The 17,529-nt window shown below is 36.8% G+C and overlaps 1 protein-coding gene across 8 annotated transcripts in view; it reads right to left on the bottom strand.

Annotated features, from left to right (window-relative positions):
• Positions 1 to 9,992, bottom strand: part of CLIP4 (CAP-Gly domain containing linker protein family member 4) — a 41,646-nt gene extending 31,654 nt beyond the window's left edge. Inside the window, exons 1-4 of one of the 8 annotated variants that reach the window (XM_081943634.1) lie at positions 9,968 to 9,992; positions 3,384 to 3,531; positions 681 to 820; positions 116 to 209 (exon numbers count right to left, since the gene is read on the bottom strand). In XM_081943634.1, coding sequence (XP_081799760.1) covers positions 116 to 209; positions 681 to 820; positions 3,384 to 3,516 — 367 coding nt within the window. In that variant the 5' untranslated portion in view covers positions 3,517 to 3,531; positions 9,968 to 9,992. Of the gene's footprint in view, positions 1 to 115; positions 210 to 680; positions 821 to 3,383; positions 3,538 to 4,889; positions 4,908 to 8,149; positions 8,224 to 9,632; positions 9,862 to 9,967 lie in introns of those variants that run through there. The other 7 variants (XM_081943630.1, XM_081943631.1, XM_081943629.1 and 4 more) reach the window with 7 other exon arrangements.
• Between the last annotated feature and the right edge of the window lie 7,537 nt (positions 9,993 to 17,529).

The following is a 17,529-nucleotide window of genomic DNA, read 5'->3' as shown; positions in this document are numbered from 1 at the left end:
ACTTCATTCTTCTCTATATTGGCATAAGCAATATACCTGGAGAAAGTTTGGAAAGACAACTATTATTCCTACTGGAAAAAACTAGCCACAGAAAATGTCCAATTTCTTTTCTTACCAATTCCATGAGCTCCTGACTTGCAAGTATAGTGCAAGAGAGTCATGTCAGTCAAGCCATCTCTGTCATTCACGTTACAGCCTCTCTTAATGACCTGTTTTTTGAAAAAAATGCATCATTTATTATTCTGATGTAGCAACTCCTATTTCCTGGAAGGTAAAATATATATCATTCTCATAGTGATACCTAGTAACAAATTCTTTTTACTGCCAAAGGAATTAGCTGCTGCATTTCACACCAACGATGACATAAATATCTAGGTTCATGTGATTACCAATTTGCATTTCATCAGTTCACTTAGTACTATAGAGTTACTTAAACTAAAAAAACTTGCCAAAATCACGTAAATCCCAAAAGATATATAGCCCTTAATGCACTTTTTACGAAGGATTTTGCTCTTAGCAGATCATGAAAAGTTACTTAAATTTCTAACTAATAAGGATGCAGATGTAAAGATATATTTGCTAACATTGAATTGTAAACAAAAATTAAACATATATTTCTATATATTAAATGAGGACTAACATAAACATTAATAAGATTTATAAATCAATAAATGTCCCACCTCATTTCCTATCACGTCAATGTTTTGCTGAACTTGGGGAACCCACTGTCTTAAGATAGCAAATAATTCAGATACAGAAGTTTTGGGATTGAAAAGAATTTCCTGGCATGCTGCATCATTTGGATCGAAAAAAGAGAACTCTACAGGAATGAAAGAATGAAAGATTTAGTTCCTAAAAATATTCAGAAAAAAATTTAAAGACACTTTTAGTCAAGTTTCATATAACTTAAGAAGACTTCATCACCTAGTGCCCTGAAGATGCTAGCTGAAGATACAGTGTTCAAATGTAAAGCATCTAGACAATGCATGATTGGAAAATATTTTACTGTGTATGTCAGGGTTCCAAATAGCATCCAAATGATAGGCTATGAGAATGACATGAAAAAGGATGTTTTGCTGCATATACACAAGAAATGGGTCGATATTTTAAAAAATCAAAAAAGGGAAACAAATAATAAACTATAAGATGACTTGGATAATTCTTTTATACTGGATTTACAAAAAAAAAACTTGTTAAAGCTTTGAAGAATCTCATCAGAAGGGAAAAAGAAAAAATGAAGAGGGAGCAAATTCTATGGCATTTCAATGGATTAAAATTAAAATCCATGTCAAAATTAAAAGCAAGGAATATAAACTTGGTTTATTTGATCAAGGTTAAAATAAAATAAGTTATTATTTCAGGCAATTCTTAATGAACTTTCTGCTGACATTAAGACTAAAAAGATAATGTTTTATGGACTTCTCTATAGATAAGAGATGAGGTATTGGATCAAGAGGTCATTGGCTGTAAACTAGGAGGGACTGAAGAGTTACAAAAACAGATTATATTTATTATTATTATGAAGATTGGAAGTCATTTATTTATATATGGCTTTTCTCTTTCGTTGTTATATTTTTATTTCATTTTTAATTTCTATGTTTTTTCTTCTTTGCAATTTCTATTCTATTTTACTTTCTTTTAGTTTGCATTAAATTTTTCCATTCTTAATACAAATTACATTATGTATACACAAAAGCCATTTAGGAGTATAAGATTAAGTGCATGCACTAGAATTCACTAGAGTGTTGTATTGAGATTTTTTTTGGGGGGAAACCCAGAATCATCAGTGTTTGCAGAGACTGGAGTGGAATTCTTTAGGTGGTGATTTACACTTCAGAGTGCAACAGAGAAAAATAAGTTACTGTGCAATAGGAAAACACTTTGACCAAATTACTATTGTGAAAAGTTTCCCCCTAAAGAGAATGAATGTGAGGGAGCAGTGTTTTAAAGCAAAGAACAATAACTGTTCCTGAGATGTCATTTATCTGAAGTAGGATAAATGACTCTCTTCAACAATTTTAACTATGCAGAAAGAAAAATAGAAGAGATTTTAGAAGAGTATTTTATATTCCTTCACTCTTGATTCAATGGCAAGCACTTCTTTTTTTCATTTTTAAACATGAATCCATTAATGGCAAGCAACTGTGGAACTGGCTGTCTTGGCATTCTATATGTTAAGGCCATGCATATTGAAATAAAGACTGCAACAACAGAGTCAAAGTCACAATTCTACAGGTTGAGTGCTATATAAATTTTAAAATAAATAAAATGTCCTTGCAATGACGAGTTAGGTAAACCAGCACTGAATGGCTTTAAACATCTGAATCTCTAATACTTTTAAAGTAGACTATTAATACTGGAAGCTTCCAGAGCACTGATAAAAAATATTAGACCATATTTAGTCCTCTCTAACAACAACAAAAATCTGTGTTTTTTTGGAATTCATGGTCCAAAAAAGAACCTCATATAAGAGACAAGCTCATCAGCTAGACAAGAAGGATAACTATTTAAAAAAAAATACAACATGAAGCTATTTCAGAATTAATTATGGACTGCATTTGAACTTTAAAAAGCCAAACTGAGTTCTGGAAAATACTTTATCAGTAACAATTGTTTTCCAGAACAAAGAGGTATGTCATTTAAAATCTATCTTTAACAGAAGGACAGATAAAAGTATCCTCTGAAATTTAAGCAAGCAGCTACAATTCATTTTGTTCTTTCTTAATTTCTCATTTTTAAATTTAGTTCAATTTAACAAATATGCTATTTATTATTGATTAACATTTTATTTAGCTTTGTATTAAATTATACATTTTATTGAGCTGCCTTATTTAATTGCAGTATTGTTTAATTAATTACAATATATGCAAATCTGAGATAATTTGTTTTTGTGAGAGGTTATTTTGGAAGAGGTTATTTATTCACTTGTTTGTAGTCTTGCACGAAGAAAAGATGCCCAAAGAGGAAAGAAGTTCTAATATATTACACAATATTCGTTTTTCACATGACTAGCATATAAAATATTGTACAACAGCTTCGATGACACTTGCACAAATTTTTCTCATAGCACTCAAAATTGCTCTTGATGCCCTAGTAGGAAAACAATTTTATATATTCCATACTAAACTATATTTTTTATGTTGGAAACCAAATGATTTTACAAGATGCGTGTTGTGCACTGCTTATATAATAAAGCTATTCTGAGAAAGATAATTCACTACATCTAGCATACAGCACATTTTAAGAAAAGAATTGTAATATTTCCCAGATAATGTTGATTAGTTTTATTTTACGTTCCGAGCATCTCTTTGGAATCAATCTCCACTCGTTCAATATTCTGAAACCAGCTCTGGAAAGTTATCTTCTTCTATAAATAGTCTTACCGTATTCTGAAGGCATTGGTGCAGCAGAGACTGAATGTGTAATTGAATCTTCGGAGCCTGAGATAAAATACTGGTGCCTTCTACTCAATGAAACTTCTTCTTCAGAAGGGTCAGGAAGTTCCTCTATGGTCATCTTTTAGAAAGCCACCTTTGGCTAAAAAAGATTTTTTCAAAAATATCTCATTAATTGACAAATGACCCAAAATATTATTTGCTAGTATAATTTGTATTTATATTACTTACTAAAATATACTAATAATTAAGAGATTCCAAATATTTTGAACATCATGTGGATTCATAGGTTATTGCATCATCAATCACTCCTAAGTATTAAAATTTTATTACAAGGCTTAAGATGAAACTAAGGCAGAATGAAATCTAACTTAGCAAAGCATTATTAATTGACAATATGTTAGGGGGTTAGCAGGTCTCCTTATCTAAATTGATATATAGTAATATTGCATACCGCATTGCTGGAAAATCATGGAGTATATGGCCAAGAACATACTTTCTACAGACATGTTATGACACATGTGATTAAATATTCATTCTTTGAAAATCTTAATTTTGTTTATATATTCTATTTCTTTTAATAGTTCGGTCAAATCTTTTAAGACACGTTTGTTCTAATTAATCTGAAGTTTAGGAACTATTTCTAGAGAACTGGGGAGCAAAATGTAGAAAAGGTTTCTCAAAGGATATTATTGTTTCTGTCTCACAAAGGCTTTCTAACAATAACAGCATTGCACCTTTAATTTTTAATTAAATAATATTTACTTTTCAACAGAAATAACTTTAAGGTCACTTCTAAGTAAGGTAGGTAATAAATTACTTTTTCCAAATGTGAAGTTATAGAATTAAAAGTTTATTTGGTCATTGTTCTTAATGCAATGAAGCATTTAAAAATAACATAAAAGGTTTGTCATTGATCAGCATTTTGTGTTCTTTATAGTAGTAAATAATCTAGTATAATAATCTATAATACGGATTAAAGAAGAGTAATCTGTAATCTAGTATTATAGAGTAATATGTAAGGGATGGTTTTATATAGAATGAAGGATTACAGGATGACTAGTATCCATATATAAATATAAAGCCACTGCTGATCATCTGAATTCATTACAGGATTCTTTGTAAACATACATCAACTATTTTGTGGGAAATTAATGTATGAGCCTATGTATAGCACTCAAGATAAAAAAAGCTATATGATTAAACTCAGACTTGCATAAATTTCACCAAGTCAAAATTGAAGAGGAGTGCTTCTCATTCATGGGACAAGAAAAATAATTGTACTATTAAATGCACAAAGTCAATTTTGTGTAATGGTTAAGACATCAGGCTAGAGGCCAGGAGACTATCACTTCTAATCCTGCCTTAGGCACGAAGTCACAGGATTTATTTAGTTTAAGATGATGGTACATTAGCTAGGAGACTACATATAGTGTTAATACAGAGTAGTTGTTTGCCTGCCTAAGACTGCTAGTCTATTCGGTTCACGCTTACATGTTATCTAAAAATGCACCTCAGGGGGTGAACTAGAATGCACTCAGAATGGCTAACGGCATTCAGCAGCAGCAGCCAGGGATTCTTCCCTCCACTGATGTCACCTTGCATTAGGACATTGCACTCGGGCAGATCCAGCATCGATTGCGTTCATACTTCCACATGAATTGCCATTATTTTTCCCACTGAAGTGGTGCCTATTTATCTGCTTGCATGTAGCATGCTTTCAAACTGCTACGTTAGCAGAAACCAAGGCAAGTGCAGGAGCTCATCCCGTAAGATGGTTCTAGGATTTGAACTGCCAGAGCACAGACTTTCTCCAGCATCTTTAAGCCACTGAGCCACCATGCTTCCAGCCACTGGGTGGCCTCGGGCCACTCGCTACCTCTTACTCAGGGGAAGAAGGCAATGGCAAAACTCTTCTGAAAATCTTGCCAAGAAAACTGCAGGAGCTCATCTAGACATTGCCAGGATTCACACTAATTTGAAGACCACCCCATCCTCAAAAATGCACTAAAGGGAACATATTACTCATATACTACTTTGACATCATATTCAGCTGCTATTAGCTTCCAAATTGCCAAGTTATTTCACAGCATAGTTTATAAAGCATGAATACTTCTATGGTTTACAACTAATCCTTGATTAACATTAATGGGGATCAGAAATTCTCATAAAGCATGAGGTCACATGTACTGCATCATTTTGCAACAGCAATCTGGGTACACCTCATTACTGTCATTAAGCATGTTATTAAGCGAGTTCCAGCTGGTTTACAAGTAGGCCAGCAGGCAAGTACATAAGTGGCATCAGTTGTTGCCAGGTAGAAAAGGATGTATGAGTGACCAGCACAGGAATAAGAGTGGCTGCTGCTGGGCGAGGGGATGGTACATGAGTGGCCCATGAAGTATAGTACAAGCATATTGGAGTTGGGGTTGGCTGCTGCTGGGCATTGGATGTTGCAAGCAACTTACTATCTTTCCTGCCAGCTTCCCCATTGACCTTCCTTGTAGGAAGCTAGTAGGGAAAATTGATTGTGTGAGCAAGAATACTGTACGAATCATAAGTACAAGCTGGTTGCCAAGCACCTAGAGTACAATCATGTGACCACAAGGGTGCTGTGATGGCCAGAATTCAAAGGACTGATTTTAAGTCTCCTTTATCAGCACCATTGTATTTTTGACTGGCCACTGAACAAGAGATTGATAAGACAGGGCTACTAGCATAAAGCAAACTCTGAAGTTTATGTAAATACTCACGAAAAATGGGAGGGGGGATGTAAGACTCGGAATCCATTTATTTTTTTTCAAATGAAAAGTTTTATTAACAGCAAACTATAGAATAGTCGTGTTATTATTTGCATGGGCTGAAGTGAAACCCTTCACTTGTTTCTTAGATTTGGCAGAAATATCTCTAAATTCATATCCATTTTTTTCACAAATATTTTTGTACTGTATGAAAAGAAAATATGTAAAAATCAATTTCTTTCCATTTTTCTTTTTTGGAGGAAAAAAGCCTTTAGGTGAAGCAGAAAAACGCTCCCTTTTCTTTCCAGGTATCTTAGAATGCATAAGTTCTGTTTTAGAACTGCTATCCCATGATCTACTCATTATTCAAAAATATAGAAAAATATATTAGGACAACTTCTGAAAAGCCACTATTTTTCTACATTTCTAGAGGACAGTTCTAATTAGCTTGATTCATTGTAATCTACTAGTTTAGGTACATCTGGGTCAATAACTGTAAATTATCTAAGAATTATATTCTGCGGACCTCTAAAGACAATGAGTCAATTTTAGTGCACTGCAACAATACATAAAACGAAATTTACCAGCAAAATACAAAAAAGTTTTAATATATCTTAAACATAATTACAACCTGTCAATTCTCTTTCATTCTTTCATATACTTGGGGATGTCTGTTATTTTAAGAAATAGATGGGTGAAACGACATATAAAATAAGAAAGCAACCATCATTTCGGTCTCTGACCTATTGTTTTTATGGATTCCAATTCCACTAGTATTTTGAAGGAATTTTTTTCAGGATTCTATCCAATTGTATTTATTTATCTCATATGTTTATGAATCCAGCTATTTCACTGATAGAGCATATTATAATACATTTTTTTTACTTCAGGATATATTTGGGTGCTCTCCGAGCTTAGCTGTTTTCTAGCAGATGTTTCATTATGAAACAAAATAACATCAGCGCTACAAAGGTTTGTTCTTTTTATATACTAGTGGCTTGCCCTGTCAGTGTTCTTGGTGGTTCTTTGATTAGGCTGTTTACTATTACTTTGTTTTCTGAGTTGATAGTTTCTTATTTGGGATATTGTAAACAAACAAACAAATAAACAATTGCTGTTCTTGGTGCTTTTCTGAATTTTTGACTGTCTCTTTAGAATGTGGTGTTCGTTCATATGTGTGTCCATGTATGTTGTTTACTTCTATATGTCTGTAGGGCTGCTTTGTCTGAGTGCCAGATTTCCAGGAATTCTGTAGTGTTTTTAGACTTGGCCAAAAACCAGTGTCTGGGTATTATGAGCTATGTAATTAAATCAGGTATCACAAAAGTGTATGATGTATCATATTGCAAATAGTCTACCATAAAGTCTTAGCACTCAACTTTCAGAGCTGACTAGAATGTATATTTGGCAAATTATTGACTTTGAAAAATACTTTTCTCTGGATTATACATAACTTCAGGACAAGATCACATTGTTGTTTATTTTCAGTCTACTCCTTACGTTTCAAAATGTCATCCTGTAAATTGTGGAAGAGTATTCTCATGTGTAATTCTGAGTATATTGGAATTCATTAGAGTAATTAATTCTTTCCAGATAAATTCAGGAATGATAAAGACCCCTTTGGTGGCCATTTTTCAATCCGCTTTTATAGTACTGTACACTCTCAGGAATATTTGAACTGGTTAAATCTACTATTTCAATCTTTATTATAAGATACATTTAAGAATATAAAATAATTTATATTGTTTTAAATTGTAAATTAGATATTATTTATATTTTAATTAATAGGGCTATCTACTCATCAATGACTCTGGGTGACTTACAGAAATAGTTAAAGTTACAGATCTTGTGTTTTGTAAAATGTGAATATAGCAAGCATTATTTATTACCAAAACAATTCTCCAATAATACTTAATAAGAGCCTTGTAACAAAACAAAAGGCAAATGTATCTTTGATGGACTTGGCTATGAGTCACACCTTCCTTCAAAACAAGTTTTGGCTTTTCAGCTCACCAGCTGCATGTAGGTTATCTGAAGGAAGCCAAGCAACTTGTAACTAGCCTCAGATTCTTCACTCACTGGATATCTTTCATTGAGTTGGTTCACTCCTCAGAGGATGATACAACAGGCTCCACATCTTAAATGTGCTAGCCCCACATCTACTTGATTTCTTTAGCAAATGATTAAAGAATTCAAAGTCTAATGGAGAAAAAGTAGTCTACTTTTAGTTATGCAGAGTTTAGGCTGCAAATAGCATTAAACTCTATCAGGTCTTATCCTGCTACTAAATATAGCACAAGCTTCATTAACTACAACCAACAGTTCTTTTAAAAGGTTTCAGCAAATTGCAGGGTCTATAAAATTAATATTCCATATTTTTGATAACTGCACAGAAATCAGAATGGCTTTTTGTTGCTATTGGATATACATATAACATAAATAATAACAAAAGCTAATCACAGAAACATGTATAATTTGAAGGCATTTATCAATCTTCATAAATTAAGGGATGTTTCCTGTTCTACCAATGTTTCTGAATGTTCAAACATAAACATGATAAAATGATGTTATACTAGCTGTTCATTTAATATAGGGATATTGGCAGAAAATTATTAAACAGAAATTATGTTATAAAAAGTTTGGTATGTCAAAGTAGCCAGGATAGTTCTGCAAAATAGGGGGGGGGGGTGAGTACTAGAACTGAAAGCTGTTCTGTCTGGCTGCTTTACACATAAGACAATACTTCCATTAGCTCAAATTAAATCCGACTTCAATTAATCAGTAGCAAATGGATAAAAGAAAAACTACAGTTAACTTCAATGTCAATCTATTCTTAGCCTGCAGTTTTAACTTAAACCCCCCCCCCCCTTTAAAGATATGACACCTATTAAAAATGTTATTAGTGAAATTGTTCCTTCCTGGCATACTTTAGGCAGGCCAGGGGTTGAAAAAATCAAGTCTGACTTAAAAGTCTGGGCATTAGTAAAAGAAAAAAGAAAAAGAGGCTATTTGTACTATTGATAAAGTGATTGATAAATTGATAAAGCTACAGCTGATCGTGGGAAATGGGGAGGGGGCTCCTTCAGAGGATACCACAGCAGTCCCATCCCTCTGTTGCATAACGCTTTTATACATTCAGAAAAAAACATCCTGGGTGCTGTCTTGACTTCGGCTCCCGGTTCTGCCCGCAACTATCGCCACCGTTCATCCCACGCCCCCCACCTTGCCACAAACCCCAAGACGCGCTCCTGAAATCAGCAGTTAACAGCGCACGCAAACCGGCTTCCCACCGCGCCACCCGGTGCACGTGCAGCCGAACGGCAGGTTTCCTTTCAGGCGTTAGGGTCCCACGTGACGTCACTCCTCCCCCCCCCCGCACCCACCCCTCACACAACAAAGCTGGGCATATCCTCGGAACCCCCCCCCCCAGTGCGTCATTCTGCCTCCCCCCATCTACACCCACGCCACGCCTCCGATTTTGGGAAAGGGGACCAACCCTTCGGCGCGCTCTGCCCCGAAGTCTTTCCAGATAATCCGCATGAAGACAGCAGTAGCAGCAGCAATTTCCCCCATACACACACACACACACACACCCCGCAGCCGCCTTCACCTGCCGTCCCCTCCGCAACTGCGGCTCCCGAAGCTCAAGAGAACCGAGGGAGAAAGTTCCCGCCCACCGATCTGGGCTCCCGCCCACCGCACAGACGTCGGAGAAGGAAGATCAGCTAGTCCCGCTAAGCTTCCTACGCCCCGCCCCCCAGCCCACCCCCCATGCAGCAATGTATCTGCAAGAAGGTTCTCCCCGTCGCTAACGTTCCCTCCCACTCCCACACGCTGCTGTCCGGCCTAGCCAATCCGCATCGCTAACTCCGCCCCCGATGAGATCTTTTGCATATCCAGGATTCCTCCTCCTCTGGCGTTCGCCGTCCGATGCGCCTCTTGGGTGGTTTAGCTCTTGGGGGCGGGGGGAAGCACCTGAAACCACGCCCACATTCAATGGCCCGCGTTCGCTCTTCAGTTTCATAAAGATGAAGAAAGATGCGCATGTGCAGACTTCGATGGGAAAGCAACTCGAGTGGCTTCATCGGGTGACAGCAATTTGTGTCTGGTTTCAAATGGAGGGGGAAGACTTTCTCAGCATCATAAACACTGCAGAGCGTAGGCTCGTAAAGGCACTTATATAGGATAGGTGACCTAAAAGCACTTTGTTTGTGTAACTATATCTGTGTACTTTGATTACTGACACTTATTTTTGTACTTTTTTAGGAAGTTACATTATCATTAAATGATAATAGGACACAGTAACATGTTCTCTTTCACAAAAATAACTTCATCTTATTGCTTCGTATAATATCAAAATAGGCATTTTACAGTGCTGCCAAGTATGCATATATTAGGGCGGTAAACCCTTTAGATTGGAGTTTTGAATAAACTTGTGTAGCATTGTGTTGTAAATTGGTACTGGCTTTTCTGTGGAATTAAACTACAGTATTCTTATTTTTAGAGGGAATAAAACTATTCTTATCCTTAGCTCCTATTAGATGGAATGAAATAGTTGTGTCCACAGGTAAGTGGATTTAAAGAGGAGAAAAGCAATGTCCTTTCCCCCTTGGATAAGAAATTAAACTATGATTCCAATAGTAAATCCTCTAATAAAATAAGGAAGCAAAGGAATATAAAAGAACTCCGCCAGCCAGCTGACTGTCAGCTGAGAGCCAGTTTATGACAGACTAGTATAAGCAATGTGTTCTTTGAGTATTTATAAATCTTAGTAAATAGTAAATACAATGTAAGACCAGTTAAATTTATAAAACAACCTAACATCTATACAGTAGATATAAAGTTATAGAACAGACTCTAAAGTTATGTATAATGCAATAACATCTAAAATTTCAAAAATAGTATTTAAAATTTAAATAAGACGTGGTTATTTGTAAAATTGTAGAAAAAAATCTAAGATTATATAGACTACATTTATAAAGCAAGAAATTGATCCATCAGGATTCAGCAGATCTTCCATGCTGCTTCATGAAATTCCGTTCATCTCTCTTTTTAAAGGTATAAGGAATGACACATTTTGATATGCCCAAATGTTAATGCACTGCCAATGCATCCTGCAAAGCACCCTTAATGGCTCACTACACAGCTCTGTGAAGGTTTTAGTTTTTCAAAAAAAGTGCAGCATTCAATATTTATGTTCAAGTGTATGTGCAAAAGAGGAAGGAACCAAATGCACTTGCATTGTTTATAGCTTCTTTTCTTTTCTTGCTCTGATCTAGAACGCTACACTTAATTGGGCAAATTTTCCAAGTGTCTCTTGCTTTCCATTTTGAAAATGAAAAGGAAGCAGCTGGTGTCTGCATTTAAAACACTGTTAACTTGAACCTTTAGACAAATTATTTAATTTCTCTAGTAAGTGGAAAGTAAAAGCAGAGGAACATTTTATATTGAGAAACATGGAGATAATTATTTGGTGTGCTATATCAAGAAAAATCACTAAAGCCAACTTGAATAATATTTCATAATTGTAGGGAGTATTCCTTCAAAGAATAAAGTTTCAGCTTCAAGTGGCATGAAATAATTTTTCTATTGGAGTGATTAAATTTTATATTCTTGGAATCACACAAAAAGTAACCAGTTGAACCAGTTATAAGGTAAGAATCCACACTACCGCCAGTTCTTGGTCTTTTTGACTTCTAGGTAATCTATTAGGAATTAAAAATATTATAATTCCTCTGCATTTCTGGTTCTTAATTAATTATGGTCGAAGATCAATAATAAAAAGAAATGTAGCAGGATTATATAAGGACACAATTTTAAAGGATAAAATTATATAAAAATCCTGAAACAATAACAAGGAAGTAGTAAATTTGTAAGTATTAATGGAAATTTTGCAACCTAATGGGTTTCTGGTGATCGATCAACTTAAAAAATCTGATAACCTCATAGCCACAGTAGCACCTGAATCTGTTTTGATCACCATTGGAAATATAAGGGACTTTGTAAATGGTACAGTTTCAACTTCTGTATTTAAGCATAAGCAAATGTAAGTGACCAATTGTCCTGGTGGTCCTCGACTTAAATCACAACTGAGCCTGGAATTTTAGTCATTGAGTGACATGATTGTTAAGTAAGACACTACAACCACTGTCCTGGCTCTCCCAGTTCAAGTTGTTAAGCGACCATGTAGGTCACTAAATGGAATACTAAGTAGAGGATGCCGGCCTTCCAGGTGTGATGGGTGTGGGGAAAGAGACCAGAATCTGGACCTTTCTCCACTCCATCAATGGGAACAATCATGAAAATGATGGCCTTTGTCATTGGAAAATCTCACAGTGCACCAGAGGTTGCACTTTAAAACTGGCAAAAACGCTAGCAAATTCCATTGTTCTAGAAAACTCAGAACACTAGCATTGGCTAGCATTCCCCCACCCCCCTTGGAGGGACAGAAATGATGGTGTTTGTTGAAACACTAGCAATTGCCAACATTCTGAAAGGCTGAGAATGATGGAGTTGGCTAGCGTTTTCACCAGATTTGAGTTCCCTACCTCCAGCACATGGGAGGATTTTCCCTCCATGCATGGGGAAGAGGGGAGTTCCTTCAGAGACCTTGGGAAAACAGACCTCAAATCAACATTCCCCTCTGCTTACAATCTTACCTGGTGGTTTCTCCTTTGACTCTCTGGGAAAATGGGCGGAGAAGATTGCAAATGGCAATTATATGGTGTCAGGGCACTTGGCAATCAGTCATGAATGTGAATAAATTGCCAAATGCCCAAAATGCAATCATGTGACAGGACTGTGGGAAGCATAATGTTTTACAAGAGCCGGAAGTGCTTTGCGAACCACTCAGAGCACCCACTCAGAGACCTTTATGATTGCAAACGGATGTTAAACGAGTAGTCATAAATTGAAGACTACTTACATGTAGCACCCCATTTATGCTAGGATAAAGAATTCTGTTAGTCCAGGTCAGTGGTGGGTTTCAAAAAATTTTAGAACCTCTTCTGTAGGTGTGGCCTGCTTTGTGGGAGTGGCTTGCCAGCCATGTGACTGGGTGGGAGTGGCTTGCCGGCCATGTGACCGGATAGGAGTGGCTTGCCAGCCATGTGACTGGGTGGGCGTGGCCAACTTGTAAAATGTGGTGAAACTCACTTAACAACGCTCTTGCTTAGCAACCAAAATGTTGGCTCAGGAACTCTGGCATTGAAGTATGCAAGTCTTAAAGCTGTCAAGTTACAAGATCCTTGCACCCCTAACCCTTTAGAAAAAAACTTGAGGGGTGTTCAAACTTGACAGCTTTAAGATTTGTGGACTTCAACTCCCAGAATTCCTCCTCTCGCTCTTCATCTTGATGATGTGCAGACGGGCGGGGGGAGGGAGCTGGAACCGGTTCTAAAAGGCATTGTAGATTTGTGGAACCTCTTCTGTAGAAGAGGTTAGAACTGGCAGGAACCCACCCCTGGTCCAGGTAGCAAAAAAAATCAGGAGTCTGGTGGCAGCTTTTCTAACACATTTTACTAAAGGGCATACGCTTTGGGGAGGTTTTTAGACAGATCATTACCTTTTTAATTAACAAGTCTAATATATTGAATACCCATTGTGTTTGTTGAGACCAATGAGATTGCTTGAAACCTTTTGATGTATTTTGAGCTCAGCAACTTCTCATTCAATAGTGCATTTTTAGTCCCGTTTTTCCAAAACAGTTATTTTAAGGTCTGCCATTGAGTGTCCTTTGTTAAATTTGTCCATTTTAATATATAAGTGCCAAAATATCTGCTTTAATTCAGTCAGCATCTTATGAAGGTCATGGTAGATACTATAGTGCTAGCAAGGAAAGGCCACAGTATACCAAATCATTATTGATTTGGCTGCTTTTGATAGATCTAAACCTATCTAACAAAGTATCAGGGACCAAGGAAGTTCCACCAAATATTTACTACAGTGAGAATTTTACTTGGCAGAATCATACTCTGAGTTCTTCCGAACAAGTTGAATTCAAAGAATTGAAAAAAGGTAATTAATAATACTGTGAACTTCTCTGATAGTCTGAAGCATTATTTAATTTTACCACCTACCTTTTGAGTAGGAAGCATTAACTCCAGGTTTTTCTTGCTGGCTCTGCAGCCAGGATTTTTATCATTAAAGTGAAGAAAGGCACAATCAAGTTGGCAACTTGCAGAGCTAGTTAGTGCAGGCATTACCTTCAATGACAGCGTAGTTTGCAAGAAAAACAAGGGTTGGGTCCACATATATAGCAACCCTAACCGCTAATTCTGGAAATACATGTCTTATTGGATTCTAAAACAAGAGCAGGCCTGTCTATTGAAACTAAGCATGGAGTAATTTTTCCTCTGTTTAGTTTCATGACTTTAACAACATGTACCACCAAATTCACCATATGGACTCACCTGTGTCTTATAGTGTACCAACACATCATTTCTTATAATTTCATCAAGTAAGATAGGCAAGATAGGACTTTTTCAAATCCCTATTGCAGTCAGACATGCTCCAAGTTTGATGCTGGTCCTATCTAGCTTGTCCATATTGAATAAAAATTCTTGGGTATATGAGAAAGTTGTTACTCTTAAAAACTAACCATTGTATTCAAAGCAGAGTAACGTTTATCCCATGAAACTTTGTTAAATGCTGTCAGCTAATCTATGTAAAAACACATGGATTCTATATTTCACTTGGCACAGAGCATCTGGGGAATTATGACCACAACTGAGACCAAAATTTCGGTTGCTCAGCGAGACATTTGTTAAGTGAGTTTTGCTCCATTTTACGACCTTCCTTATCACAGTTGTTCAGTGAATCTTTGCAGTTGTTAACAACACTTAAGATTCTTAAGTGAATCTGGCTTCCCCATTGACTTTGCTTGTCAGAAGGTCGCAAAAGGTGATCATGTGACCCTGGGGCACTGCAACTGTCATAAATATGAGTCAGTTACCAAGCGCCTGAATTTTGATTACATGACCATAGGGATGTTACAATGGTTGTAAGTGTGAAAAATGGTTCTAACTCACTTTTTTCAGTGCCGATGTAACTTTGAAGGGTCACTAAATGAACAATGTTGTAAGTCCTGTAGTGATAAAATATTGTGATTAATACAAATTTTAAAAATTCTTCAAGCAAGCCATTTGACAGCTGTCTTTTTCCGATTAAATTTGCCGTAGTGATAAAGTTCTCTATGAGATATTGTATTTTTCTGCTGTAAACTTAAAGAAACAGCTACTATAGTATTTAGGTTTTTCTTCATCGCATTTCAAGTCTCTTGGGAGTTTAAGGCATTGTACAGGGTAGATTTTCTTTCACTGCAGCAATTCTTTTCATTAGGTTGGGCTGAGAATACACTGTTTACCTTAGAGGAAACTACAAATTTCACTGGAATGTAAATTTGTCTTCCCAAGTTTATACTTATTTATTTATTTATTTATTTATTTATTTATTTATTTATTTATTTATTTATTTATTTATTTATCCATTTTATATGCCGCACCCTCTCCACCAAGGGACTCGGGGCGGCGTACAATTTACTACACAACAAATAAATAACAAGGAGGAGATATACAAAAAGCATTATACAACACATAATAAATAAATAATCAATTAATTAAAAACAGCAAAAAACAATTAAAAAACAATTAAAACACCCAAAGTCAAACCTAATTTAAAATTTTATCCAGAGGGATTAGAATAGCTATAATTCAGGCCAGGCCAGCTAGTTGGAACAGGTGGGTCTTGAGTTTCGTGCGGAAGGAGCGGAGATCGGTTGTTGTCCTAATGTCGGGGGGGAGGTCATTCCAGAGGGCTGGGCCCATCACAGAGAAGGCCCTGCCCCTCGGCGCCGCACTCTGGCATTGCTTGGTGGACGGCATCCGGAGAAGTCCCTCCCTGTGAGAGCGAATTGGTCGCAGGGATGTATGGGGCAGGATACGATCCCGCAAATAGCTAGGTCCTGTGCCATGGAGCGCTTTAAAGATAGTAATCAAAACCTTGAAACGCAAAATACTTGCACTACCCAAACTTATATCTACACCATATCATTGCAATGTTTGTAAAGGAAAGATACGTTGCCATTGAAAATAGCAAAAGAAACTAGGGTTAGGGTTGGAAATGGTCTCAAAGTTAGGGTTAGGTCTCCTTGGAATCTTGGCCGAAAACTGATATCAAGGATAGGTTCTGAATCATTTTTCAAAGGAAAAAAAATGGTTGAAGCTTTTTGTTTGGAGTTGTTTATGGTTCATACTAAAACACTTGAGAAAATCCCTTTGTCATTGAAAATGAAACTCTGGTAAGAGTTAAGGTTAGTCCTTTTTGGAGTCGGGGCCAAAAATTGATATCAGGGATAGATTTTTAGATGTTTGTAAAGGAAAGTGACATTGACAGCTTCTGGTAAGCATTGTTCATAGTCCACAGTAAAATACATGGGAAATCCCATTGCGATTGAAGATGAAATGGGTTACGGTTAGAGTTACAGTTAGGGTTGGGGCTAGGGTATGGGTTAAATTTCAGGTTTCTGAAAGATGCCCTAATTAATTCATGAGTAATGGAGTCAGGGACGAAAATGGATATCAAGGATAGATCCTGAGTCATTTTCTATGTAAAGTGATAGTAACAGGTTTTCATTTGGAGTTGTTTGTAGTCTGCAGTGAAAGACATGGGAAAGAATCTCATTGCCATTGAAAAAGAGAATATGGTTAGGGGTAGGGGTAGACTTCCTTGGAGTCAGGTCAGAAAATGGATATCAGGGATACATTCTGAATCATTTTTTCTAAGGAAAATAACAATTATAGCATTTCATTCAGAGTTTTTTGGGGTCCATAGTAAAATACTTGGGAGAATCCCATTGCCATTGAAAATGAAACAAGTTAGGATTAGGTCTCCTAAGACTCAGAGCCAAAATTGAATAGCAGGGGTAGATTCTGAGACGTTTTCTCGAGAAAGCGACAGTTACAGCTTCCGGGGGGGGGGTTATTTGTGGTCGGCAGTAAAATATTGTCATTGGAAATGAAATTGGGCTTAGAGTTAGGGCTAGATCTCTGTTGTGGCCCAGCAGGATCCGGTTGAGCTGCTGATGGACTCGGATAGCGAGGAACCATATGAGTCTGCCCTGGATGATGTGGAGGACCCTGTGCAGGGTTCAGCCTCAGAGCAGGGTCCAGAGAGGCTGGTTGGCCACCAGGAGGCACCTGAGGCATGGAGCAGTGGGGAGGATCAAAGGCAGTTTGTCCCTGATGCTAGATTTTAGAAGGGCTGAGAAACAGAAGCAGCAACTCTGTAGGCAGACTCACAGAAAATGATTAAGCACAGGTGGTTGTGGATTGGCCCCTCCCAAGAGAGATTATAGATGAGGCGTTGGGAGGGGACATTTGCAGCAAACAACTGTT

Source organism: Natrix helvetica (genome assembly GCF_964273705.1).
Source record: "Natrix helvetica genome assembly, chromosome: 2".
Taxonomy (NCBI): Eukaryota; Metazoa; Chordata; class Lepidosauria; order Squamata; family Natricidae; genus Natrix; species Natrix helvetica.
Note: the sequence above shows the minus strand (reverse complement) of the source record. Positions and strands in the feature narration are given on the sequence as shown.